At 41.9% G+C, this 26,873-nt stretch overlaps 1 protein-coding gene across 5 annotated transcripts in view; it reads left to right on the forward strand.

Moving 5' to 3' along the window:
- Positions 1 to 26,873, forward strand: part of STAG1 (stromal antigen 1) — a 174,993-nt gene that overhangs the window by 81,254 nt on the left and 66,866 nt on the right. For all 5 annotated transcript variants that reach the window (XM_048314641.1, XM_048314639.1, XM_048314638.1 and 2 more), the window contains exons 6-9: positions 14,659 to 14,735; positions 17,723 to 17,927; positions 21,250 to 21,401; positions 25,542 to 25,615. In XM_048314641.1, the coding sequence (XP_048170598.1) occupies positions 14,659 to 14,735; positions 17,723 to 17,927; positions 21,250 to 21,401; positions 25,542 to 25,615 (508 nt within the window). The remainder of the gene's footprint in view (positions 1 to 14,658; positions 14,736 to 17,722; positions 17,928 to 21,249; positions 21,402 to 25,541; positions 25,616 to 26,873) is intronic.

Genomic DNA, 26,873 nt, shown 5'->3' on the forward strand with positions numbered 1-26,873 from the left:
TCTCTTACCTATGCCAAAACATGTTGAGCAACTATTCATTGTGTTGTTTTAACTTCACTTTTGATATGATGCTTCCTCTTATTTTTCCGTAGTGGCCAAGTTCCAATCAAAATTGTAAAAACGAAAGTTTTCCTTAAGGGCGTTTGTTCTACAGGGTGTCTTGTACAGGGTGTTATCTTTGTAAATCCCTTTTAAGTAAAGATCTTGTCTCTGGTCTGGAAATGGCCGATCCAGGCACAGAGTCATTGATATCAAAAGCTTTAGAGGCAGCAGATAGAGAATCTGTGCCCACTGCCAGAGGGGAGGTTTTTCAGATAGCGTGTGACATGTTTAAACCATTGCTGTTACTAGTTTCCTACTCCTCCTCAAATTGCTTAAAGACTAAGCTCAGAGTACCTAGACTTCTTAAAGTTCATGGAATGGAAACATGAAGTCCTTGATTTTGTCTGATAGATACATATTTGCAATGAGGAAAAAGCTGGACTGCAGCCTAAGCCCTCTTCCTTATGTTCTCTGGTAAGGAAGGGCCTTTTCCTGCTTTGCCCTTTGTTCTTATATTTAGGGTTTTACATACCCAAAGAGTGGTGTCACACTCAGGGTACCTGGAGTTACAATTGTTTGTGTGCTGGTCTTGTGTACATTCCTCCATGAGACTGCTGAGGGATACCTGGAAAATGGGGAATATGCAGTTAGGGACCGTCTTGGAGATAATTTAAATTGTCCAGACTCTTACAGGAACCTCTGGAATAAAAGCAAAAGCAGTCTGCAGCATCCTTATCAACCCTCTTGTAAGAACCCCCCCTTCCTGTGCTTCTTCCAGGGTTCATTGGCTGCTGCAGAGCTGCACATGTCAGACAACAATGTCACCTCCACAGCTCCTGATCCCTCCCCACATCGTTCTGGTGTCTGTGCTAATGAAGCCACACAGAGCAGCAGACAGCCTTGGGAGGTTGGTGACTCACCAAAGCTGACATACAGAGAGACTAAATCAAGGTTACACACAGCATCTGAAGTTTAGCACTTCTTAATTTCTGCTTTAATTGCTAAGCACAAAGATAAGGGGGTTTTGCATGTGATTTCTCAAATTCTTTGTGTTTCATTACAGGAAAAAGCTCCATACATGTGTTCAGATAGTCAGAAGGTAAATAGGGGCTTTGGAATGGGCTAACAGCTAAGAGAAAATGGTTTTTTCCCTAGAAAAGCAGGAAGAAATAATTATGTGAAAGAAGAGAATTCCTCTCATCTTGCATACTTTTAAATGAGAGGAAAAGCTAAAGGCATTGCTTTGTGCCAGGTCAGCTAATTTTTTCATTGTCTTTTCACAGGTCATTGTCAGTAAATGCTTTGGTCTGTAATATACTCTAAATAGGTGATTTCATGAGAAGCAGAACTAATGAAGAGGGATTTCTAATGTATCTGTGTTCAACTTTCCCAAATCATACAAAAGCAGGTGAATGTGCTCATGAAGTGCAGGGTAAGCTGTATGAGAGACAATATTCTGGATGCTGTGTAACTCCAAAAAAGATTGGGACGCACACTGCCGGGCAGGAGGTGGTTGTGCTGCAGGTGAAGCTGCTCTTGAGGAAGCAGCAGCATTCCCAGTGTGTCCTGTCTGTCTCCAGCTCAGTGGGAGGCTGAGATTAACAGAGATTGGGGTTGTGGTTCACACTGTTCCCCAGTGACCTCACTGGCTTCTGTTCAATGACCTGCTTTTGTAAAATTTATTGGGACACTTCATATCCAAGACCAGTATGGTATGGTTAAACAAAAAGATTAGAATTTATTAAGCAGCACAGTTACAGACAGAAGTGTAGCCAAGTCTCATTTCCTTCTTTCAGGCTAATAAAAAAAGCACAGAAATGTTGCAGATAGATGGTGGCTTTCACTTAATGAGGGAAATCTATGATGTTTCTGTATCTTCAGTCTCACTTTTTGGTGCACACCAGCTTTCCTCACATTGACAGATAAAGTTCTTCACCATTCTGCAGCAGCTCTGTGGTGCTTACAAAGCCTCTGCTTTACTGTTGTTTAATGTGTTGGCTTTTTTCCATCAAATGAAGGATATGGGAGGATACTGGTCAGCCCTGGCCTGGTGGCTCTCCGGATGGTGCTGTTGAACACTGAAAAGTAAGGATTGGCTCTGGGAAACCTGGAGCTCAGCAGTCTCTTTGGTGTTAATAAGGTTCAGCACTGAATAGATGTCAAATGCAGACACCCCTGTAGTCCTGATCCTTCCCTTCCATGTGCTGGAGCAGCAAACAGTTACAGGAAAATGCAGAGGCCCTGAACTGAGGGTATTTCTTCAGAGCTGTGTCTGGGAAGCTCTCATGCAGGTTAACAGCATCTTCCTTGAGGAAAATGAAGAAAGGGCAGTTCTCCCAAGGGACAAGAGGCAGGTGAGCAAGGAGCAGAGTATGATGGTCCATCAGCAGCTGCAAGGGACTTGCTTTTGGCCTGCTGAGCTCTGTCAGATCTTTGGTAACTCCCAGGTGTGGCACAAAAAAGTCTGGCTTCTTGTTTCTCTCTTTTTTCCCCTCTTGGTTTTCTTATTAGATACTATGTTTTGTGGGCTCTAGAGCCTGTCACATCAACTGAAAATCACTAGATAATTACTTCTCATTTTGTATTTTTTAGGACTTGCCTTTCATCTTCCCTACTTTACTACTACTGAGAAATACAGGTAGAAATAAGAGTAACAGATGTCTGAGGAAAGGATCAAAACTCCATCAGGGAAAGCAGAAAGACTGAGGGAAAGAGGATAGACCATGGCTGTCTAATCCTCCTGTGACTCTTTTACCTCCTGACTTTCTGGAAAGTTGAGGTACCATGTTTTATGGCATTTTATTTATGTGCTGGAGAGATGTTAACACTGAGTAACAAGAGGTTTGTTTCTCTGGTACAGAAAATACCTTTTAGCAAAAACATGTGAAGGTGTGTTGCAATGCTGACAGTATGTATGTGGGTCGCTGCTGAGCTCTGGGAACCTGCAGGTGGGACAGGCACATCCATAGAAAGTGGAAGGAGGGGTGGACACTGAAGTGAATGTCCTTGGTTTCTGTGAAAGTGAGCTTGAAGTTTTTTGAAGCTTGAAATGTGGGTAAGTGCAATGTGGTTAAGAGAGTCAGCCTGGATTTCCAGGGGGCTTTCTGGGGAGTGCTCACTCTCCTGAGCAAGGAGAAACTGGGCAGCAGCATTGCTCAGTCCCAAAAAGGCCAAAGGAAGATCTTGCTGCTTGCTTCAATTGTTGGAGGACTAGAGAGAAGGGGACTGCAGACTCCTCATGCAGTCAGTTCTATGGCAGGTAACAGAGAGAAGTAGAAATGTGGGAAATTCTAGTTTGACAGAACGCAAAACATTTCTGCCATGAGGTGGTCAGGCACTGGAGGCAGAAGGGCTCCCTTTGTGGGTGAACCCAGTGTGAGTTCACTGTCCTAGGACGTACTCAGACTCACCTGATCTAGCTGGGATCTCTGCTTTGGGAAGGTTTTGGACGAGCTGACAGTCAGGAATCCTGCCACCTGAAATTATTCTACAGTTCTAGACTTCTAAGGGAGGTAAGAAGCTGTGAGTTTGTCCTTCTGTGGACAGCATTTGGTAAAAATCATAGGAAATATAACAGGGATAAATAATCTGTGTTAAAATAGTAGTTATGTACTTACTGCTTTTAAAATTGGTGGATTAAACCTTTCAGCTATCCAGAAGAATGCATAATAAAGAGTCAATAAAATACGAAGCCTATTCCAGTATAGTGGAACAGAAATCCATTATTTTTCCTTCAAAAAGTACTCAGTGTTTTAAAAACTGCTCTGGGGTTTATTGTAGAAAGTACAGTAGTGGTACAAAGCAATTGCTCTCAGTTGAAATGAGTTTATCAGACAGATTGGATGTTTTCAAGGCCTTTGTTAGTACATTATCCCACACCTGAGCTTGTGTTGTAACAAGAGACACCTGGTGCCAAGCCTCAGCTCATTCAGCAGGTACTTGTGAGCAGTGGAGAACTCCCCAAGAGCCCAGGACTGGGGCTGTGCCCCAGGAGCAGGGCACAGGTAGGATGCCTCTTGTTAGCAATGGCAATAGTGTTTCCTCTCCGTTGGTGGCTACAGAAATGCCTACACAGCACGAGTGTGCTCATGTTTGTGTTGTCAGGCTCTTGTCCTGTCACCTGACCCCACTGAGAAGGGCCTGGCAACGCTGTCTTTGCCCCCTCAGATCAGGTGTTTAGGCACACAGGTTCCTCTGGCAGGAGGGAAGAACTTGTGCCCGCACTGGGCCCCTTGTTTCAGAGGGAAGCTTTGGTGGGGGCCTGCTCACAGGGCAGGTGAGGGGGGAGAGCAGATGTGAAAAGAGCCTGTGAGAAAGGCACTCAGAAAGAGGAGATAGACCTAAATGGACCTAGTGCAAATATTTACATTGTTGTATCTTACACTTAACTTGGAGCTCAGCCTCCACACTACCTCTGTTTATATTGCTGGATTTGAGTCACTTCTGACAGGAGGCAGCCAAAGGCTGCTTCCACACACGTGCTGGTAAGCTGTAGTTACATTCTGCTCTTGGAGCCTGCTGTCATTGTCAGTAATCTGAAAATACAACTTCTGTGCTTGGCAGCGCTCTGAGAGGCAAAGTTAAGAATTAGAAATAAAGGGCAAATTTATATGTACATATATTAGACACAAAAAATCTCTCTCAAACTTACATTGCACCTGCACTTTGAGCATTGAATGTAGTTCTGACCATTCCACTTCCTAAAGGATACACAAATTTAGAGAGAAAAACCCAAGCAATGGGGAAAAGAATGGCAAATAGAGGAATAGTTTTTCATGCTGAGATTAACAGGGTATTGTGGTTCACACTATTCTCCAGTGACCTCATTGGCTTCTGTTCAATGACCTGGTTTTGTAAAATTTATTGGGACACTTTATATCCAATTTGCAAAAAGATCCTGGTTTATCAAATAAAATGATAGGCAGCAGTTTTAGAAATAGAAGGGGAGGAGGTACCTTCTGAAGGCACGTGGGGCTAAACTTCAGGCTGTATTGATGCCGAGTTCTGTGGAGATGGAAAGTACAAATGAATTAAGAGATGATGGATCCACTAGCAGCTGTTAAATCCCATAGTCACAGAGTGCCTTAACACTCCACAGCCCAGGTAAACCCTGAACTACTGCCAAATGTGAGATTTGTGTGATGCTGCCTTGTGCTTGCATTCTGCCTAACACCCGGTGCTGATTGCTGAGTACAGGAGTCCCGAGGTTAATTTGTTTCACCACATCCACCAGGAGCGTTCTTAACAAACATCTGCTTACAACACGTACAGGAGGCACAGCGTGAGCAGTGCTCACAGAAATGAACCTTGGAACCCGCCCTGGGGGAACAGGTGGGAAGTTTCAGAGGAGCATTTCTTGGATGTGTTCTTTTCCCTCTCTCCTCAAGTGTGAGTGTGTTCTGTGGCCACAGACGCCTCATTCAGCCACAGTGACCTGGGTTAGTGCAGGGCAGGATGTGGCTGTGGGGCAACTGTGGAGCTGAGGGCATCCAAGAGCAAAAGGTGTAAGACATTGCAGGAACAAACTGCTGCCTTTGGGGCAGCAAAGGCTCCTCAGCTTTTCACTCATGTTCATGTCTCTGACTGCTGTTCAAAGTTACCTGACAAAAAGGTGGGTGCCGTGTGAGAATTGCTACTTAAGTCATCAAAGCATGGAAAGATCTATGTTCTGAAATAATTCAGTCAAAATGCTAGATTGCAAGTTTAGTATCTTTGGTTAGTAATTATGTGGCTTCATGCAAATCGTCTCCGTGAGGATGCAAAGCAGCTTACACTTGGCAAGTGCAAATGCTCTAGGGCCATCTCAAACCAGCCTTACCTGCCTTAAACCCCGAGCAAGGGAGTTTTCTGTATCAAAATTCTGAGCCTTGAGCACATGAAGTGTACTGTTTTGGATGCACTAGATTACATAGGCCTACTTCTTTTTCTGCTGGCAGTTTGGGGACTGAGCGTGCTTTCTTGCTGAGGAGCATTTTACCAGTTTCCTATGACATCCTTTGGCAGTGTTGGCTGGCAGCTGTCATTCTAGCTGTTCTGAGTAATTGTGTCACCAGCAAACTATCTGCTCCTTTATTATCCTTTCTTTCAAACCATTTATATCTGCTATGGAACATATTTTATCAACATCTTTACATAGAAAGATCTATTGGTAGGTTCATTCTGTTCTGGAAACTGACTGGTTTTGCTACCTTTGTTTTCCTTTTTTTTTTACTACCTTTGCTTTCCTTTGTTTTAATCTGAAAACTTTTCTTGCATATGATTATTGCATATCAACTCCTTTAAGAAAATGAGGGAGGTCATTGTAGGATTTTGAAAATATCTCTGTGTTGCATAAATGTCTGACTTTTAGCTGGAGCTCCAGGGGGATTGTGAAGCATTACTTGACAGAAATAGCATCAACCCTTGAACAGACACACCAGATCTGTAGTACAACACCTCCCAGTCTGACACAGCAATCACGTTTAATGTGTGTAGTTCTTTGGGTCACTCCTGAATTCTTTATTTTTTCCCTTTTTTATTCTTCTGACACTCAACATAGTTTAAGCAACTAGCAAATTCTCACACATAATTGCAATTTCAGAATTTCATAGGATCTCTTTTCTTTAGAGATGAAGTTTCTATCTCTTTATACTATGAGAAGATGTACTTTTTTCTTTTCAGCAAGGGGAAATAACTGGATTGTCAGTGACATATGTAATTCTCTTCTATGTAAAAATCTCTGATTATCTCCAATGTATTTCTTCCCATACTTGTAATGAGGGAGTCAGTGCCATCACTGTTATCTTTGGATCAAATAACATCTTGGATTTTAAAAGAGATTAGCAGTTCATTTCAAATGAAATGCTAGTTAATGTAGATAAAGTTATCAACTCCTTAATCTCATTCAGAACTTTGAATTTAAAAGTGTAATTCAGAACTGCTGCTAAAATGAAACAATTATCATTGAGTTTGAGTATCAGAAATAGCAAGGATTTGATATTAAATTCTACTGTTTTGTACAGTGACCCCTGTGTTAGTAAAAAAAAATGAATAAATCATCCCAGACTGACACTGAACTGTGCCATAAACCAAATCCCTCCTGATGGGAAAGAATTTTCTAAAAGTCCTTGCAAGGAGTTTCAAAGATAAACCAAGACTTTTCCTTGAGTTTCAATGCTGCCGGATAGTTGTTTATTAAGTCTTATCAGAGGAACTGAGCCACTAGCATGACCCAGGTACAACATAGAGCCCTGAAAGCAGGAGTGAAGTCTAATTATCAAGATTTACACAGCCTTTTAAAGATATTTTAACCAATAGTTACTAAAAACGTATATTTTTTTCACTTTCCTACCAATTATTCAGTAACATGGGCAGGAACTGCGGAATTTTCTATCCAGTCATTCCAAACCACTTTTACTGCAGAATATAGAGTGGTAGAAGAAAGAGAAGAAGGTTTAGAGAACAACAACAATCCTCCATTTTGATATTTTTTACTCTTATCTATTTACTACAAAGAGAAGCCTAAAACCTCTTAAATTTTTCACCCTGTGACAATCTTACATAGCAGTCTATCACCTAATTCACACCACTGTATTTTCTAGTTGTTGTCTGACTGTTGGTAATTTTTTCCAAGGTTGGAGGCTAAAACAGTGTTGTTCAGGGGGGTAAGAACCCTTAAAAACAGGCAGAGAAATATTCTCAGCACTCTGGGTTCCTACACCAGATTTACTGGTAACCTTTAATGATGCTCCTTATAGATATTGGCAGTATTAACATTACTGATTGTTTTAAGCACAGACTCATGGAATTGTTTCGATTGGAAAAGTGACACTATCCAGTTCAACCCTTCCCCAGTGCTGCCAAGGCCATCACTGACCCTGGTCCCCAAGTGCCACATCCACGTGGCTTTTAAATCCCTGCAGGCATGGGGGCTCCACCACTGCCCTCGTCAGCCTGTGCCAGGGCTGGACAACCCTTCTGGTGAAGAAATTGTCCCCAGTATCCAACCTGACCTTCCTCTGGCACAACTTGAGGTCATTTCCTCTTGTCCTGTTGCTTGTTACTTGAGAGAAGTGACCGACCCCCAGCTGCCCAGCAGCTCCCTTTAGGCAGAGGGTGAGAAAGTGTTCCCTGCACCTTCTTACTGAGGGTGCCCTCCTTCCCCTCATCCAGATAGTGGCTAAAGATACAAAACAGGACTGGCCCCAGCACTGGGCCCTGGGGACACCCTGGTGACTGACCACCACCTGGGTGTTGCTCCATTCCCCATTGCTCCCTGGGCCCACCATCCAGCCAGTTTTTTACCCTGTGAAAACTCTGCCCATCCAAGCCATGAATGGCCAGTTTCTCTAGGAGAAGGCTGTGGGAAATGGTCAGAGGCTTTGCTGAAGTCCAGGGAGACACCTCCACAGTCTTTCCCTCATCCAGTAAGGAGGTCATAGAAGGAGGTCAGGTCGGTCAAGCAGGGCCTGCCTTTCATAAACTCACTCTGGCTAGGCCTGGTCCCTAACTAAAGTTTTTTGTAAACTCTAAGGGATTATATTGAGATTTCCATACTGGACAAGATGTCTTCTTCTAGGCTGAATTTGGTGTGAAAGGGCTGCAGAAACAGTTAAGCTGGTTTCTGAATGACAATAGGAACAAAGTGTTTCCTTCTTTATATCTAAGTTACATAAACCAGAATAGCAATGGATTTCTGGGCATGAAGGAGGTAAAAGTGAGCATGCTTTAGTTGTGGTCCCTTGGAATGTCCTGTTCTCTGCCAGTGCCAGTGTCTGTTGGATGTACATGCCATTGTGGGCATGGCATGAGCACAGAGTGGGGTCTGTAGGTGGCAGTCAGGCACTGGGAGCAGGGAGCACTAAAAGGCCATAGGGACAGCAAAGGGACTCTTAACAACCAAAGTTTCCTCATCCCACAGTCAAGATTTCCTTTCAGATTTTCTCAGCTTTAACAGCACCTTGCAGTAAAGGTGGTGATGCTAATGTAGTTCTCTGTAATGACTTTCCTGGTCTTCACTTAGTTCCAAAAATTTGCATGGAAGGTTTTTTAGCAAAATCAAGGTCTGAAAATTCAGGAAAAGGAGTTTGCCATTAAATCCTTGTCCTGTGTAACGTTTACATTTGTTCTGAAATCCAGAATAGCTTTCTTGAAAATGTCTAGGCGACAGAAGAGGAGAGAAGCCAGGAGCTTCTGCCGGAGACATCTCCTATGAGCCATCAAAACATGAAGGGCAGATACAAAAGCTGTTTATACTTGGTATATAGAGTTGCATGATGTACAGTAGGTTGGGAGAGGAAGGGACTCAAACTAGTGAGGTGCCATCAAGGAGTAGAATAGAGCAAATTAAAGATTGTCCAGTGAATTTTTACAATGTGGTGCTGACAAGTTTTTGATACAGAAAATGAAGGACACAAATGGAAAATAATCTTTTCTAGAGGTAATTCTCTACTGGTAGTTGGGATGGAAATTTAATGAGAATAATAATAATGATAATAATGATGATAATGATAATAATAATAATAGTCCTAGTTTTGTGAGAGCAGAGTGAAGAGCAAAACAATGATAACGGTCTTCAAAGGAGGAAGAGTAAAATAGATATAAGATTTCCATGTGGGAAACACAACCAAGGCAAAAAACCAGGAGTCCTGTTCCAAGATTTCTATTTGTGACTCAACTGTAACCTAAAGCAAAGGAGGAATAGGAATTAAAGCAAGAGAACTACTTGTTTCATTCATGTGCTGTGCAATGGTCTGAAAATCATCATCACATTTGAAAAATCAAATGACTAAAGGTAAAGGTACAAGAATTGCAAGAGCATGATGATAAAAACCAGAGCAATTCATCAGTTATGTAAAAAATGAAGAGTAACAAAATTCTCTTCTGGTTTGTAGCAGAACTGATAAGCAGAAGGTCCATCAGAGGACTGGACTGCAGCAAGAGTGCACTTTTCATGGTTGTACTGTGTGTAAGGCCTTCACATTGCAAAGAGATTCCACAGAACACATTCAGACACGTCTTTGGTTTTGTAGGAGGGTAGACTTAGGTGAACCATTAGAATTCTTTTTAACAGCTATCTGTGATTCTCTGTTTGATAAGGTTTTAATTGCACAAGACTGTACTTACTCTTCCACTGGGATTCTTGCAGATTCATTCAGTAAGAGTTCCCTGGCAAAAGCTGCTCTAGGGATGAATTGGGTGTGTGCCTTATCAGAAGCCTCTGTCTTTTGAATATTGGAAGCAGAAGTTGGGCAGTGTAGAGTCCATGCAGCAGGAAGAATTGGGGGATAAATCAATAAAAGGGTCTTCTATTCCTACATGTGCTGAAATTCAACCAAATAGTTAGGCTGACTGCTTTCTCAAGTCCTGACCTCTGGTCTCAGCAAAAAGTTCCAGTTTTCAGGGACAGAAATCAGGAGAAAGTCAGGAGCCCTGGTGGGATGTAGGAGTCTCAGCATCTATTTGGATATGCTTCAACTGCCCCAGTACTGCTTCTATTTAAATTAATGATTAACACCTCTTGATTCCAATGAGGTAAGAGCTACTTCAGTCTTCTTATGTGTTTGTGAGGAAGCCACAGAAAATGAACTTTTCTACTGGCCTGAGTAATTTTTGGGTAGATTCAGGCAGCTGTCTTCTGGAAATAGTCAGTGGAAGTGCTACAGCAGAGTACCCTGACCCAGGCTGAGCACTGAAAAATCATGTGCTCCTGGTGGTTTGACTTCAGTCTTTATCATCTGTCACATGGAATTTATCACTACCACTTCTCAGACGATTGAAAGCTGCACTTAAGGACATTATGGAAGTGGGTTATTTCTTATGATCTAAATTATAGGTCAGGCAAAAGATGTAGGAGTTGCACATTGATATCAAGGGAGTTAAATACTGCCCATCCAGCAGTTCCATAATCACCATCCGCCCTCACAAATGTTTTAATAAACTTGCCCTCTCTTGGCAGTTCCAATTAGTTCCTGGTGCTGGGGTCCCCACTACTGACTTTGAGCTGATGCAAAAGAGCACACTGTGTTTTTCATAAACTTCCCTGGGCAAATCTTCTTGTATCTTCATTTCAGTGCCTCTATAAATCTTTCTTCTGTTTTTCCAATTCATGTGTTTTAGAGATCAGTCTAATCAGTTACCATGAATTTAAGGTGGGCTTATCCATTCACCTCAGTCTTCAGCTGCAGTTTCCCCACTGCTTTTCTTGCAGCTTACTCAGCGTGGGCAGGTGGTCCAAAAGAGAAGGGATGAAATGGTCTGTGTAGCTTTGGTGGATAAAGGTCCCAGTAATGAAAATTGACCATATAGGTAGTATCCTCCATAGTATATAATTTATTACCATCAGCAGTTTAGATTCCAGGAGTCCATTTACCAGTGAGCAGTTTGTTGTCATCAGCAGTGTGTCAGTGATTGTGGGCTGCTGGAGCTGAGTACCACTTGTTTCTCTCCTCCAACTTTTCCTTTCCTGTAGAAATCCCAGAGCTGCCACGTGCAGGAGGCCACTGGAGCGTGGCACTTGGTGTGACGGTGTTCTCTGATTGCCAGCAGTGGTCAGTGCCAGTACCTCCTGTCTGGAGCAGGAAAGGCAGTCATGGGACCACCCCCATCCCAAGGGTACCATGTTTAACTCCTGGTAGTAGTAAAAGCTGGTTGTTGCTCAGACTCGAGGGCTTATGCATCCTACAAAGCTCTTGGAGATCTTCATTGTTGCTTTGCTTTTACAGGGCTTACTAATAAAACTGGTTATTCTTTTCACTCTAAATACATGTTTTCAGGCCACTGAGTCCATGGTGTGTTACATCTCCTGGAAATACTGCATCTGGTTTTGTACACAGTTTAGGGGTTTTTAAGGTGTATTCATCCAGTTTTGTATAGGCCCCTTTAGTCTTTCTCTTCTCTCGTTGAAGCTAAGTTTTGTGCTCTGTGTGGGGTTTTTCTTTTCACTGTTAAAGGCCGAGTTGGGTGCTGTGATTATTGACAAATTGAATTGATACCTGTTTTAGCTGAAAGTTAAACTGGAATTTGGTTATTAAGGAAATATACTTACATGTCAGCAAGATGACTTTTTAAAACACAAGGTGTGTGAATGGGTTTTAACTGAGAACTTAGTCCTGAAGTAAAATAGGTTTCTCAAATTTTAATGGACTAAGACAATTTCAATTCACTAAATACAGAGGGAAAGCTTCATGACAGAGGTAAAACAGCTTAGAAAAGGACATGAAACAACTTGAGTAAGGTAAAGACTTCAGGGATGCATTCCACTCCTTCAATTGTACTTTATAATCTGTTACATTTTAAGGATTCACCTGAAAATGGGGAAGTTTTGCTTTTCACTAATCATAAAAACTATGAGTTTGAATAATGTTGACCATTGCAATGCTGAAATGTTGTGGTGACACCATGAAATCTGAGCAGAGCCTTCATAGCATGCTTACAGTGTTAAATGAGTTTGCCAGGAAAAACAATGGGGCTGTGCTGTGGTTGGGTGGGGGAGAGGTCGTGGAAGGAAAAGCAGTCAGGCCAGAGCCATTGCCTACTGCCAGATAAGCAGAAACACTCCTTGTGCTTTCCATGACTTCTGTAAACTGGGTCCTGAAGAGTGGGGGAAGGAATGGGACAGGACAGTGGGGAAGTGCTGTTCTCCACTCCCACCCCGGGAGATGGCAGGAGTGTGTCTCATGGTGTGCACACCCCTGCCTCCCAAAGAACTGCACCACTGTTTGTTGGAAGGTGTTGGAGGATCTCCCCAGCCTCACCTGGGACACCTCTGCATAGGGATCAGTGACACCCTCGAGTGCCCAGGGAGAGATGCTGCTCTCCCAGTTCTGCTCTTGCAAGGCAAACAGCCTGGCCATGGCTGCAGAGAAACTGAGGCTGTGGCAGGTTATTAGAAGAAGCCATAAATAGGTAAGAATAAAATTAGAATCAGGGCTATAAACCAATAAAATAGCAAGGGTCAGTAGGTTTCTCATTGACAGAGAGGTGTGGGAAGAGCAGCAGATGCCAGCATGCCATGAGAGAAAGGGGCATTCCTGCAGCAGAGGGGGTTTGCAGTAGTGCCTGTCCACTGTTCCGAGACATACTGGGAAACTGCTTCATTTAGCCAAAACAAAACTTGCAGGATTGGGGGAAAGATTAAAATATATCTACACATACAGATGATTTCCAAGCTGAGAAAATATATTTTCAACTGTCATGTGGTGGTGTTCTCTTGGGTTCCTGGTTTTATGTTGATATATTGCATTAGTAATTGTTTATTAATGGTATGGAAATTACCGTGCACAAATTTAAATTGCCACTATCAGAACTGAGGTTCACAGTATTACCCAGTATGAAATAGATAACAAATATTATTTCATGAAGAAGCAAAGGCAATTCAATAAATCAATATTTAATTTACTTAGTAAAATTGTACGTGTGTACCAACATACAGAGGCTTGGTGTGCTCTAACTGTGCTTGCATGTTTTGAAATACATGTATTTCTAATGCTCTTTTTTTTAAGGAATAAAATACCAGAATTAAAACATTTGCATAATATTTAGTATGTTTAAATTATCTTTATTTATCCTTTGTAGAGGGACTAGTACTGTTAGCTGTTAAGCTGCTTCTATTATGGTCTGAAATTTTGAAGCCATGCAGTGGATCATTAATCCAGTTGAACTTTTTGCAAAAACTGAGAGACTTACTCTTTGTAATGTTAATGATTGTGGGATGGATTTTGTAGTGCTGCAGTTTGCTTAATTTTTCTGAGTTTCCTCCATTAACAAAAGAAGATTGTGAAGTGATGAAGAGAAGATCCATGCAGCAGCAACAAAAAAAGTCTTTATGTTGCCCTGGGTGATATGGTTAGTTATTTAGGTCGTGTCTAGTTGCAGAGGCAATAATATGTCAGAATACTTTATTTGTATACTGATTGAATTTTGATCAAGACACAAGAATTTTCATTTATAGCTATTGTGTTGTTCAATTTTCAATTTTGGTAGCTTTGTTTGATTTACAATGGAAAGTTAATCCTATCAACTCCGCTGTTCAGATAACGAGGGGGAGTGGGAAATCTGTGTGAAGGAATAACAGATACACAGTGGCTGCTTCTGGTGCTGAGCTGGCTCATGTGTTGGCTGAGCCCTTGGGAGCCTTGGGTTTGGAAAACGTGTCTCAGTCAATAAACCATGCTGGTCCTGAGCTGAGCAGTGTGAAACTCCCAGAGTGGGCATAGGACATGGATGTCTGTCACCAGGGCATTCAGCATGGACAGTGCGGAGCCACCAGGAGTGGCTGTGGAACTGAAAGATGGCTCATTTGATTTTGCACACAAAATTAAAAGCACTGGGCAGCTGCAGACACGACACCAGTGGTCCGTGGTTGTCACTGCTGTTTTACACTTGCTTGGCTGCAAAGAGTGAAAGGATGGAAAATGGCACTGACTCCTCGTTTGAAAGCACATTACGGGACAGATGATTTCTCTTCCCCTACTTCTTCAAGAGACTGCCTTGTTCAAAGCATTCCTGTTCTTGTTGCACTCTGCATACTCCAATATGTATTACTGAGCTGTTTGTTTAGCAGCAGAAAAACATTGATGTTTTGGTGTAGCAGAAACATGCTGTGTTCACTGGTCTTGTTCTTTCATTGCCTTACAGGTACAGTAAGAATTGAAATGTTCAGGAACATGCAAAATGCAGAAATCATAAGGAAAATGACAGAAGAATTTGATGAGGTAGAGTATACAAATAGTTGTTTTAAGCATTTTGAAATAATTACCATATACTTCTGGTTTAAATTGAAAATGCAGTGGGTAAGTAATGTCTCAGTATGGGAAACTGCACTGACAAGCAAAGCAGCAACTTCAGCTGCTGGATGCAGAGTAACAGGGCAGCAGGGACAAGAGAGGTTCATCAGAGCAGGCAGGAAGAGGAACTGGAGAACTCTCATCCCCCTGAGAGTGGTGGTGGTGTTCTAGGTGCTGAACATCAGCTCTTGGGAGTGCCACGGTACAAGGAAGAGCTCCAGATTCCTGACACATCAGATTCATGAGACAGGATTGCAGGCTTTTGCAGCATTCTTCTGTTTTCTCTGTGCAAATTAATGTTTTGTGCATTTTAAATGGCAGTTTAAACCAAATAGGAGCTTGACATGAAAATTACCATTTTGGAACAGTGATACAGAAAGAAATACTCTTTCAAAAGATCTGAGCATTTTGTCTGAAACAAGTAAATTACAATTCAAACTGAGTATCTTCTGTCAAAATAAACATGTTCCTAATGGTGAATGCTTTTTAGCTTTGAGATTTTTGAACTGTGTTTTCTTTGATTTTTCATGTATAAAAAGCTGAATATTCTGAGTGTTCATTCTGTTTAGTGAGGAAAACTAAAGCTGGAGCAGGAATTTTCTGTAGGACAGCCGTGTCTCTGACCAGTTCTAAATGGAATGCCAAGGCTGTGATTCAGAAAGTTAAGCAGGAAAACAATAAATATGAGAAATGCTCCTTTTCAGGATGTACTTCTGCACAATTTCCATCTTGTCCACGGCCTTGAACAACAAAATGCTTCAGTAAATGCCTGATTACAGCCATAGGGGTGCTCCTTTTGCTGGGTGATTGTCCCACTATTGATGAAGCAAGTATTTTTCAAAAAAACCTTTTTAAAAACTGTCAAAGTTTTTTCTCACAGGAGAAAAAAAACCTCTTCCTTATGAATGTACTTAAAAGGAACATCTCTTAAAGAGTTACAGTTACTGGTACGCAGTCTTTCTTTCTCCATTACCTAAAACTTTGCAGAACTTCTACAATTCTAAAAAAAAGTTTCAGTTCTGGCTTCTGCCTTAACACTTGAATGGATTTCTGAGAGAATTTGTGGGCCTTAGTACAAAAGCATAAAATTGTTAGTCCTAGGCTGCAGCCCAATGACTCTTTTGAAATCTGGAATAAACTGTTGGCATTTCATGTGTAATAGCTCCCCCAGTACCCCAGAAATCCCAAATTGTCCCATTTTTCCATGAGTGCTGCAGGAATCAGCTGGCTGCTGGCCTGAATTTTGCATTTATGGCAGGGATTGAAGTATTGATTTTCCTCCTCGTGAGTGGAGAAATGCTTGTGCGGGACTTAAATGATGGAAATAACTTTGTTCACAAAGTTCACTTTGGGACAGGGAATTCCATGGCCATCTATTGGCTGCACTATTCAGCTGCTTGGCTTAGGAGTACAGGTGTTTTGTAGGTGAATTCCCTCATAATTCTTGTGCTAGAGTTGACAGGTGAACAAAGACTTGGTTTACTCTGAGTTGTCTATGCACTGGGCCATCAGTATTGTGTCAGTGTCACTAATGTATCACGTTTTTATTGGTATTCAAGAATAAAAGATCCATGAAGTGACTTTATTGTAAGTTTATTCTTCCCATTTCAGCCAGGTGAGGCGTTCATGGTGCAAAATAGCCTTCATAGGCTTTTCAGAAGAGTTGTCTGATACGTACTTGCAGGTTAAAAATGCACCATGCAGATGTGAGTAATTACACACAGCACTAGAGATTCTGAGGATCTGTTCCAAAGGGCTGCACATACCCACACCTCGAGAAAGCATGTGTTACATACCAAAGTTCACATGCAGAGATCCATCAGGTTATTCTGGTGTGGTTGAAATGGGTGTGATTTGGTTAAATGTGATGGCTAGGGGGTTTCCAAAGGGCAGTGTTGTTTATGTAGTTTAGGTTCAGGGTTGTTTGATTGCAGCTCTTCTGTGCTGACCTCGCTGCCTTGGCATGGTTCAGTCTGGGTGATAAGTCCTGAGGAGGAAAGTGCTTGTTCCTCACAAAACCACAGAATAAATGTGTACAAATGGATGTAACTTTGGTGCTACTGACTTCTTATCCTGGCTGAGAGATTCAGGATGGAGCATTACTGCCGTGATGTTTTGGATACTCTGGAATTGGCTTACAAATCCAGTGGTCAGGGAGATTTGTACTCAGGCTTTTCCACTGAGGGGGAAAAAGCATTTTCTGATTGTGGGGGGACAGTCTCCCCATAATGCAGTATATATAGTGAATATAGGAAGAGCACACCTGGGGAGGCGTTAAATGAACATGCCAATGAAGATGAGGTGTATGAATCTGTAGTAAAATTTCCATTACTGCTATCAGAAGGCAGGTTCTACCACTAGAAAAAGGCTGCATTTACAAGATAAAACAGGGCAGTGTTTGCTTTCTGATAAGGAAACTGTAAGCTTGAGCAAACCATACTCAACTGTAAGCTTGAGCAAAGCAAAGTTTGTGGGGAGGGGCATCCAGCTGATTAGAATATGTAACCTGGAGTTGAAGTGGGGGTGGAGAATGACAACCAGTCAATCACACAAGCTTTTATTTAGGTTTTGATCTTAAATACTTTGAAATAGTCCCATCTTATCCTTGGCTCCCACTTCCTAACCCAGGACACAAGGAAAATAATTGAGTCTTGATACATTTTTTGGACTATCTGGAGCCAATACTGCAGGTATAAAACAGTTACAATGACATCTTTGCAAAAGTAGTTCATGCCAATGAGCCTCCCTGTTTACTGAAGAATAATGTGTTGTTTTTATTTGTTATCCTCCCTTGGCTTGAAGGAACAAGACGACGTTTAGTTTAGAACCTTAGACCACGATGGCTACACCGACATTAAAACCCATTAAATGGGGAGCCCTTTAATACTTGATCTTTTTCTTATGCTGCTCTGCAGGACAGTGGCGATTATCCCCTGACCATGCCTGGGCCTCAGTGGAAGAAGTTCCGCTCCAACTTCTGCGAGTTCATCGGGGTGCTGATCCGGCAGTGCCAGTACAGCATCATCTACGACGAGTACATGATGGACACGGTGATCTCGCTGCTCACCGGCCTCTCCGACTCGCAGGTCCGCGCCTTCCGGCACACCAGCACGCTGGCTGGTGAGTGAGCTGCACGCCAGGGTTCTGCCACACAGCTTGCCACTGCCACGCTGGCACTGCACTGTGCCAGAAATCCAGTCTCTCCTGATGGGAGAGAATTTGCTGAAAGTCCTTGCAAGGAGCTTCAAAGATAAACCGAGACTTTTCCTTTAGTTGCAATGCTTCCAGATAGTTGTTTGTTAAGTCTTATCAGAGGAACAGAGCCACTAGCGTGACCCAGGTACAGCATAGAGCACAGAAAAGCAGGAGTGAAGACTCTCTATCAAGATTTACACAGCCTTTTAAAGATATTTTAACCAATAGTTACTAAAAACATACATTATTTTCACTTTCCTACCAATTATTCAGTAACACGACTAGGAACTGCGGAATTTTCTATCCAGTCAATCCAAACCACTTTTACTGCAGAATATGGAGTGGTAGAAGAAGGAAAAGAAGGTCTAGAGAACAACAACAATCCTCCATTTTGACATTTTTTACTCTTATCTATTTACTACAAAGAGAAGCCCAAAGCCTCTAAATTTTTCACCCTGTGACAATCTTACATACTAGTCTATCACCTAATTCACACCACTGTATTTTCTAGTTGTTGTTGTCTTACTGTTGGTAATTTTTTCCAAGGTTGGAAGCTAAAACAGTGTTGTTCAGGGGGGTAAGAACCCTTAAAAACAGGCAGAGAAATATTCTCAGCACTCTGGGTTCCTACACCACGCCACTGCCACAAGCACTTGTAATTGGGATTGAGGTGGATCCTGACCAAACTCTGGAAACCTTCATCAAATCCCAGTACCACACATGGTACAACTATACTTAAAATACTCCTTTTTTTTATTTGGAAAGGAGTGTGCTGAGGCACTTAGGGATTCCTGTCATCCCCAGGGCTTCCAGTGAATCCTGAGAATCAAAAGTGGCATGCTTATGTCTTGTATTTTGTTATTAATTGTTCACTTGTATAGAACCTTGGAGTAATTTTATATTTTAGAGTATAAGTTTATTCTAAAGAAGTATCAGGACAATTGTCTTATCAAAGAATTTCCATCCACCAGAAAAAAAAAACCCCTGTGCCTTAACTCTGGAGAAGCATAAGGTTTGGGATTACTGGACCGTGCTTGTAGGCTCCCTGTCTTCTGCCTGCAGCCACACCACCTTTCAGTGCAGCTGCCTCACCTAAGGAAAGCCCTGCGTGTATTATTAGATGGAAATGGGCTTTCCTTATGTATTTCATCACACCTATATGAGATGTCTCCTGTAAGAGGGATGAATTGCTCTCCACAAGGAACTATTTTTCTCAATTACAAAGCACTACCAGGGTGGCTGGCTTGGGTGTAGGTGTCTACAGCTGGTTATGTCAGGTGATAAGAAATCCATCCTATTGCAAGGTTCATAGATCATGCCAGATATTTAAAACTCTTACAGCAGACATTTGTCATAATCTGAAGGTTTCTATGGCCAGTATTTATCACTATTTAGTCTTTCCACAAACGGCCTCATACATATTCTTTAAGTTTCAAGTGTATCGATACCCAGTGTTCAACAAATGCAATCAGAATTTATTTAAATTTAATCTCTTGTTAAGAATCAAAGTAAGAGGCAGATTTCCCATTATATTGAAAAAACAACTCCAGATTTGAGTGGATTTCGGTTTTAAAACTGAAAACCCTTCAACTCACAGTGACCAAACTCCTTTGGAAACACATTCCTTTGTGGTTCTTTACCATGCTCAGCAATGGGATGGTAAAACCTTGAATCTTGCAGGCTTAAGCTGCCAGGTTTGGAGTTTCCTCTACAAATTCAGTATTGCAAGGTGAGCATTGTTTGAGCCTAGATAACCTGCTGGAAATCCATGCCTGTTATTTAAACTATTATATTCCCTTCCATCCGAGGCTGTCTGCAGTTCTGGGTGGTTTTGATTTGCTGTTTGCTCAGACTGTGGTTGACTGGTTCATAGGGAAGAGTTTATGGAGTGAGCTCTGCACTCAGGTCCCTGGGAGTGAGTGGTCCATCCCTGCTGGGGCGGATGTTTGGAAAGTATGAGAGGCTTGATTAAAAGACAGGAAACAGAACCACCTATTAGTCATTTCCCAAGAGCTGTACTCTATAGAAGAAAGAGTTTTCCCTGTTTGGAATGGATTTGGTGGCTAGAAGCTTGCAGCAAGAATCAGCTGATGCTGAAGGTGAGGTTCATCACAGCTGACTGCGGTTATTTCAGCCACTGCTGACTTATTACATTAATGGCACATTGATCTAACATTGCATTAGGGATAGGAGCTGCCAAAGATCTCAGCATTTACCAGTGACAATACATGCCATTTATTTATTTGTTTGCTTGTTGTAGCAAGCTTGAGGCTTTGCTTTGATTCTACAAATTTCCAGCACGTTTAATTGTGTTGCAGTCGCAAAGAGCAGAGGTCAGCATGATGCCATGGAGCATGGAGTCTTGATAAAGTTTTTGAAAATCTACTTGTAGACTTGCATTTCTTCTAGAAGGAGTGTTTTTAGGTCATTGTTTTCAGTTTTCCTCTGTGCTAGTCAATTGGAATGAGAGATGATTCACTGCAGGAAGAGGTACCTGCTTTGAGCTATAGCAGTGTAAATCAACCCAAGTAGCCTCACTTCTCCATTTGTGTGGTTGCTTCTCTACCTTGAAGCAATGCTGCATATTTAGAGGAGCATGCAGAGAGGATGTGATAGTTTGTTGCATTATTTTTCTGGTTTTTCAGTATTGTAAAATGTGTTGTGCTATGTAACCACACAGAACTTGGGAAAGACCCTTATTAATGTTTTTTGTAAAAATAAACTTCAGTACTGAAAAGCAGACACGAACAATATTATATCCAGCATCTGTGAAAATAAAAACTGCATTTTTATATGGCTGTACAGCTGACTTTAGAGCATTGTCAGACCTGCCTTCAGAGAAGCTGTGCTGTGGTCCTTTGTGAACTGAGCCACCCTCAGCAGCCATTGGTTAAGGTCACCCTCAGTTTGGAGCCATCTCTGGTGGCACTCTTCTGTGCAGAATGGCTGTAACTCCCCAGCCACTGCCTTCATGGTGCCCTGATGCTGCAGGCTCACAGCTGCCTCCCTGGTGCACTCAGAGCTTGTCTGGAGAAGACAGCAAGGAGCACTGCCTGCAGCTCAGTGTGGGGTATAGACTCTGCTTTCTGACCATGGGCCAGTGACCTGGGTATTGCCTGGGTGAAAGTGCCTTTCCAGATGGCTGTGCCAAGGTCGAGAGGCTTTTTGCTGTATGGATCTGCTGAGGAAGTATTTTCTGAGCTCTGACTACAGGTAAAGACTCATAATCTGTCTTGTGCCTTTGCAGCTATGAAGCTTATGACTGCTCTTGTGAATGTTGCCTTAAACCTGAGCATTCATCAGGACAATACACAGAGGCAGTATGAAGCTGAGAGAAACAAAATGATTGGCAAAAGAGCTAATGAAAGATTGGAGCTGCTGCTTCAGAAAAGAAAAGAGGCAAGTGAAAAGACTATTTTTTTTTTTTTCCTGGTTCATGTGCATTCTGTCCAACAGAAAGCCCAGGGTGGTTTGTGACTTGAGTACCACAGTGAGAAAGAGCTCAGTTCTGCAGTGGTGTTCGTGTGGTCTCAAGCACACTACTTGAATCTTGTATTGCCACATTCAGTTGAGTTTGTGGTGCTGTTCTGCACACACAGGAGAATTCTGTTCTCAGGCTTCTATGTATGACCAGGCAGGAAGAGTCTCAAACTGCAAGTAGTCTCTGTTGTGATGATGCAGAAAGATTCTTGACAGGAGGATCACACGTTCCCTCCCTGCACTGCCCACTTTCCCCCTTGATCACTGCAGTAACTCCACAGTGTCTCATTAGTCCTTCATTTTTAGCTGCTTTCAGGAAACATTGGAGTTGGGGCTATAGCACCTGCTCTCAGGGAGAAGGAGCTAGGGAGACATTAAAGTCACCTTTAGTAAGTACGAGTCTGGCATTAGGTGAGAAAAACCATCAGAAGGTTGCTGTAATCATCCCTAAATAAAGTATTATATCACAGGAAATTTCAGTTTTAGAGGTGTACTTAAATTTAAAGATGACAAGTAGAAAATTAATACACATACACCCAAACAACCATAATGTGTAAAGATGCCAAGTAAAACTCATAAGAGAGATTGAAAAATCAAAGTTTATATGGGTTAGATTTAAATTTATGATTTTTAATATATTAGTTTTGAAATTTCTCCACCACTGTTTTACTCTGTGGCAATTAAGGATGTCTGGGTGCTTTGCCTGTGTGCACCTTGGATTCCTTTAGGTATAACTTTGACTCAGAATTGCTTGACTTTGTAGTCTTTGTCTGGAGATAATTACAATTATGTATTTTTATTTTACCCCTATGATCTGTAGCACAACTTTATTTGATTTTCATAATTCTTGAAAAGCGTGCATTAAGGTACAAAGCAAAACCAATCTCTCCTGCCCAAACTGTGAGAAAAACATTTTTGATTAAATATTAAATTGAATGTGAGTTCTAAAGCATTTTGAAAAGCAAAATAGCTGGGACAGAGTTTGTATCCCACATTTGTTGATTGTTGCTTTGAATGTGCAGAGGACAAAGGCACTAATTCTGCTGATGACCTCGGGCTGGTGGCTCTGTGGCTGGGGCCTTCTCTGTGCCCCTTCCCCCTGCCATTCTTTCAGAGCTGCAGAACATCCTCTCTCTGGGGAGCTGTGCAGCAAGGATGCCCAGGCTGCTCAGGGCTGGGGAGCCTTGAGAGGAGAAGCAGCAATTGGCAGTCCTTACCTTTGGCTCTGTGTGTTCAGGGGCTCTCAGCTCAGCTCATGACAGCTGAGCAAAGCATGGCCTGGGAATAGCCAGGGAGGAGTGCTGGGGATCGAGTGTGTCCGTGGGGTAAGCACACCAGGGGCCCCTGGGCAGAGGAGATCTCCTAGGATTAGATGGCTTAGTGACTCTGGGTAAGAATTCCTGATGTAATGCTGTATATTCCAGTGTTTAAATACACTGAATTGACTGTGGCATTCTGTGCTGGCACTTCCTCAGTTGATTCCTTGATGAAGTGCCATCCTCACAACCCCTCCTGAGCACATTGTGTTGGTCTTCACGAAGCGATAGAGGCACAGTTCACCAGCTGAGTGTGGCAAGTTAGTCTGAAGCAGAGGAGATGGAACAATTCCTGAAGTGTTTCATTCTCATGCCATCATCTAGAGGCCTGATGAGAGAGCTGAGCATGGAACTCTGTCTTATGAATGAGATTTTCAGCCCGAGTGGATGATTTCTGTAGCAATATGCCACAAAGCAGAGAAAGTTGTCTTTTTAGTATCTGCCAGCAGTAATTCAAATTTTGTGCTTGTCATACATGTCTTTTTGAGCTTCTGAACCTGCTTGCAGAGTCAACAAGAGAATGCTTCTCTCATTTTTTACCTCTGTTTAAAAGGGGGAGTGTGAAATCATTTTTGCATTGGTAAGAGCAGGAGTCCCAAGACATAGATGCTCTCTCAAGATGCTTGAAGTTAAGCACTCAGATTCAAGTGCATGGTTTAGAAAACTTGAAAGTGTAGAAAGCAATTAGAGTTTCAGAGAAAATTCATTACTGAATCTAAAATACATTTGAGAATTTTATCTTCTAAATGTTAGTACACTAACATTTTAGTTTAGGTAAAAGGAGTATCACAAGGACCTACTGAATCTCTGAGTCTGCTTCCACACCAGCTGTGCCCCAGCACCTGGGTACCTGTACCAGATGATAATTTACCATATTTATGGTGAGCTGTAAATTCTGTGCAGGAGAAGAGGGAGGAAGCCATCCATGCTGTCCCTTCCTCTGTGCTGCTCGGGCTTCTACCCTGCTGCTTCACTTTGCACTCAGTGAGACATCAAAGTACACTTTTCTCAGTAGCTCAGCTTTCTCATGGCTCAGGAAGTCCCATCCTCTCCTACCTCTTTTCTGTGGTGTGGTTTTATACCAACAGATCATTCCCTGAGTTCTCTGTGAGCTTCCCCTTCCAGGGCCCTGGTAGTTTTTCAGAAAGCCTTCTGAGGCTTCTTGGTTCATTCCCATCCTCATTTTACTGCACAGCCTGTGCTAGGCTGTCTCTACCCCCATATTTCCCTGCCTGTAGCCTGTGGAGTCATCCAGCTGAGGAGTGATTAGGAACTCAGAGTCCCCTTTGGGTTATGAAGTCTCAAACAAGCATTTAGTCTGTGCATATTTGGGTTGAGCTGATGCTGCACATAGTGCTTTTCCCAGAGGCCATGTCTAAATATGCTTGGTTCATGTATGCAGAGCTGGTGTGCACCCAGCTCTTGTACATAATCCCTTTTACTGTGAAATTAGTTTCTTTGGCAGGCTTTTGACAATTTAGTCAAGAGCCCTCAATGCCTTGGTTTCCCCACATGGAAAATGGAGACAGCACCTCCTCACACTTTAGTGAACTGGGAGGCTTCACTCCCTGAGTTCTGAAGCTACTTCAGCTCATACTTGGAAGATGCGGGAGAAATATTTGGCTGAAAAATAGAAGCCCTTAGGTGAAAGTGTTTCAGAGCTCATGCCATGCAGGAGGTCAAAGCAGCTGCTCACAATTTTGCCTCTGGCTTTAAAACCTTTTATCTGTTAAATATATACATCAATAATTATACAGGTTTAATTATTTTATGCATATATGCACTCTACTAGCAAGGCTCTGTTGTGGTTTTCCTACTGAGAACGTGGGCAAATTTACATTCCCACACTGTCGTACTGTGCTTGGACTGTAATGAACACCTTGATGGAAGAATGATGGCTGCTCCAAAAGCTGATTGGATAAAATTGGTGTCATCTTATTAACAAAGCTGCATTTAGGTGCAATTAAGTTATACTTACTTAGTTTAGTACAAGATCTGACAGTATGAGAATACTGTAATTAATTCCAAGTTGTGTTAACATATTAATTGACACAAGGTAAGCTTCCCATAGTACTTGCAAAACATGCTCATATTACCCAGGAAATGAAAAGATTTTTAAGAAAATGCTCTTATTTATAAAAGCATGCTCATAACACCTTTTCATTTGGAATTGGGTTTGGATTTTTGCAGTCTAAGGCCTGGATGTCAGGTGTGCTCTGATCCTGGAGATCTTCCTGCTTCTGAAACCCAGTTATTGTGGGTGCTGAAGTTCAAGCAACTGACAGTCTTTTCCTTAAGATTGAGAACATCTTCAACTCCTTTCCTTAAATAGGACATTAATTTTTTCAAAACCAATCTGTAACCAGCTTTGTTTCTGCAGCTGTCATTCACTCAGCTCTGTGTTTCCCTGTGAACACAGCACTGCTGACATTACTGCACACATTGTCTCTGCTTGTCTCATTTTCAGTAGCAAAAGTTGATGATCACTTCAAAGAACTAATTTGAGAGACTAAATTGGTGTTTGTAGTGAATGTTAATTTTCTTCCATTAAGACATTGCATATATAAATGTAAATATTTGTATGTATATGCACACAATATAGGCACGTGCTGGAAAAGCAGAAATGGTGAATTTACTCAAGTGCTCTTCCAAGGTCTTCTAAGGTTTCCCAATAAAGAATTGTAGAATACCAAATTATAATAAGCAATGATCTTTTATTTATTTTGTGTTTTCTTTTTCACAGCTACAAGAGAACCAAGATGAAATCGAAAATATGATGAACTCTATTTTTAAGGGTATATTTGTTCATAGATACCGGTAAGAAAATGCATGTTCCAGTAGGCTCTGCTAACAAAGTGTGGTCATAAAGAAAGTCAAGGCAATTTCTGGGTTGATTTTCTTCTGATGTAATATTCTAGATGCCGCAAGGTCACTGTCAAAAGCACTTGAAGTTATGGAAGAACATACAAACTGTAACCTTTATTAACTACACACTAGAGCCATCCACACAACTTTATTTTAATTCAGCAGACAGCTTTAAAGGCTTGTGGGAGACATGGGCTTTGAATCTTTGCATATTGAAAAGTTGTCCATGCTGGGAGCACAAAAATGACATATCTTAAGAACAATCAAATAATCACTGCATGTCATAGAATAGCAGTTGTCCTCCAGCCTGCATTTCCTTTCGTATGTCTTGGGTGTAAACAGCAAATCTGGAATATGGTTTGCCAGAGAGCAGGAGTCTTTTAAAACAGATTTAGGGTCGTTGTGCGTCACAAGATCCCTCAGAGCATCTGCAGCACCTTGGTGCAACCAGCTCTTTAAATGTTAATTGACTTGCTGAAATCAAAAGATAAAATTCAAGGGTAGTAAACTATGCAATTAACCTTTCAGATTTCAGTTCTGCTTTAAAGGTTTATAATTTATGGAATCTTTTAGGAAAACAGCAGGAAAAAAGGGTGTATGAGAAGAGGGTTAGAGGGTGAAGAGGATCCCATAGTTCAGTTGGACAAAGGGATGATTGTAATTTGGAGAAAAGCACACAGGAAACGGGGAAGGTGCTCGTGCTGAGCAGTGTGTGAGGCTGAGCAGCACAGTGGGCTTGGAGGGTGTCTCCTCAGTACCTGAGCATGGACAGAAAGTTCATGGTTTATGGTTGGGAAGCCTTGAGCTGCTTGGCAGCTGGAGGATGGGAATACAGGGCCAGCAGGTACATGAGTGTGCTAGATCAGTGTAGCACTCACACAGTTTTGTTAGGAGAGCAGCGTTCATGGCATAGGTAAAAAAGCTGAAGAAATTCAATTCTAAGAGTGTTTCCATTTTTATCCCTTCAGAACTTAGTGTATTATATCAAACAAAACACTGCTTTAAAATATCCTCTTAGTAGTTCATGCACTTGTGTGGGGTTGGAAAAAGACTCAGCCTTTCGGTGGTCTGCATTCTGGTGCTTTTTCTTTTCTTTTGAAATCCTCCTTTTGTAAAAGAGTTTCTTTTCATGCCTCCTGCCACCACTAACAAAGACCTGCTTTTGCTGATGTTGCTGTAACAAAGGAGAGGCCAAATAAATAAACTCCAT

The sequence above is a fragment of the Corvus hawaiiensis genome, chromosome 10 (genome assembly GCF_020740725.1).
Source record: "Corvus hawaiiensis isolate bCorHaw1 chromosome 10, bCorHaw1.pri.cur, whole genome shotgun sequence".
Classification (NCBI taxonomy): Eukaryota; Metazoa; Chordata; class Aves; order Passeriformes; family Corvidae; genus Corvus; species Corvus hawaiiensis.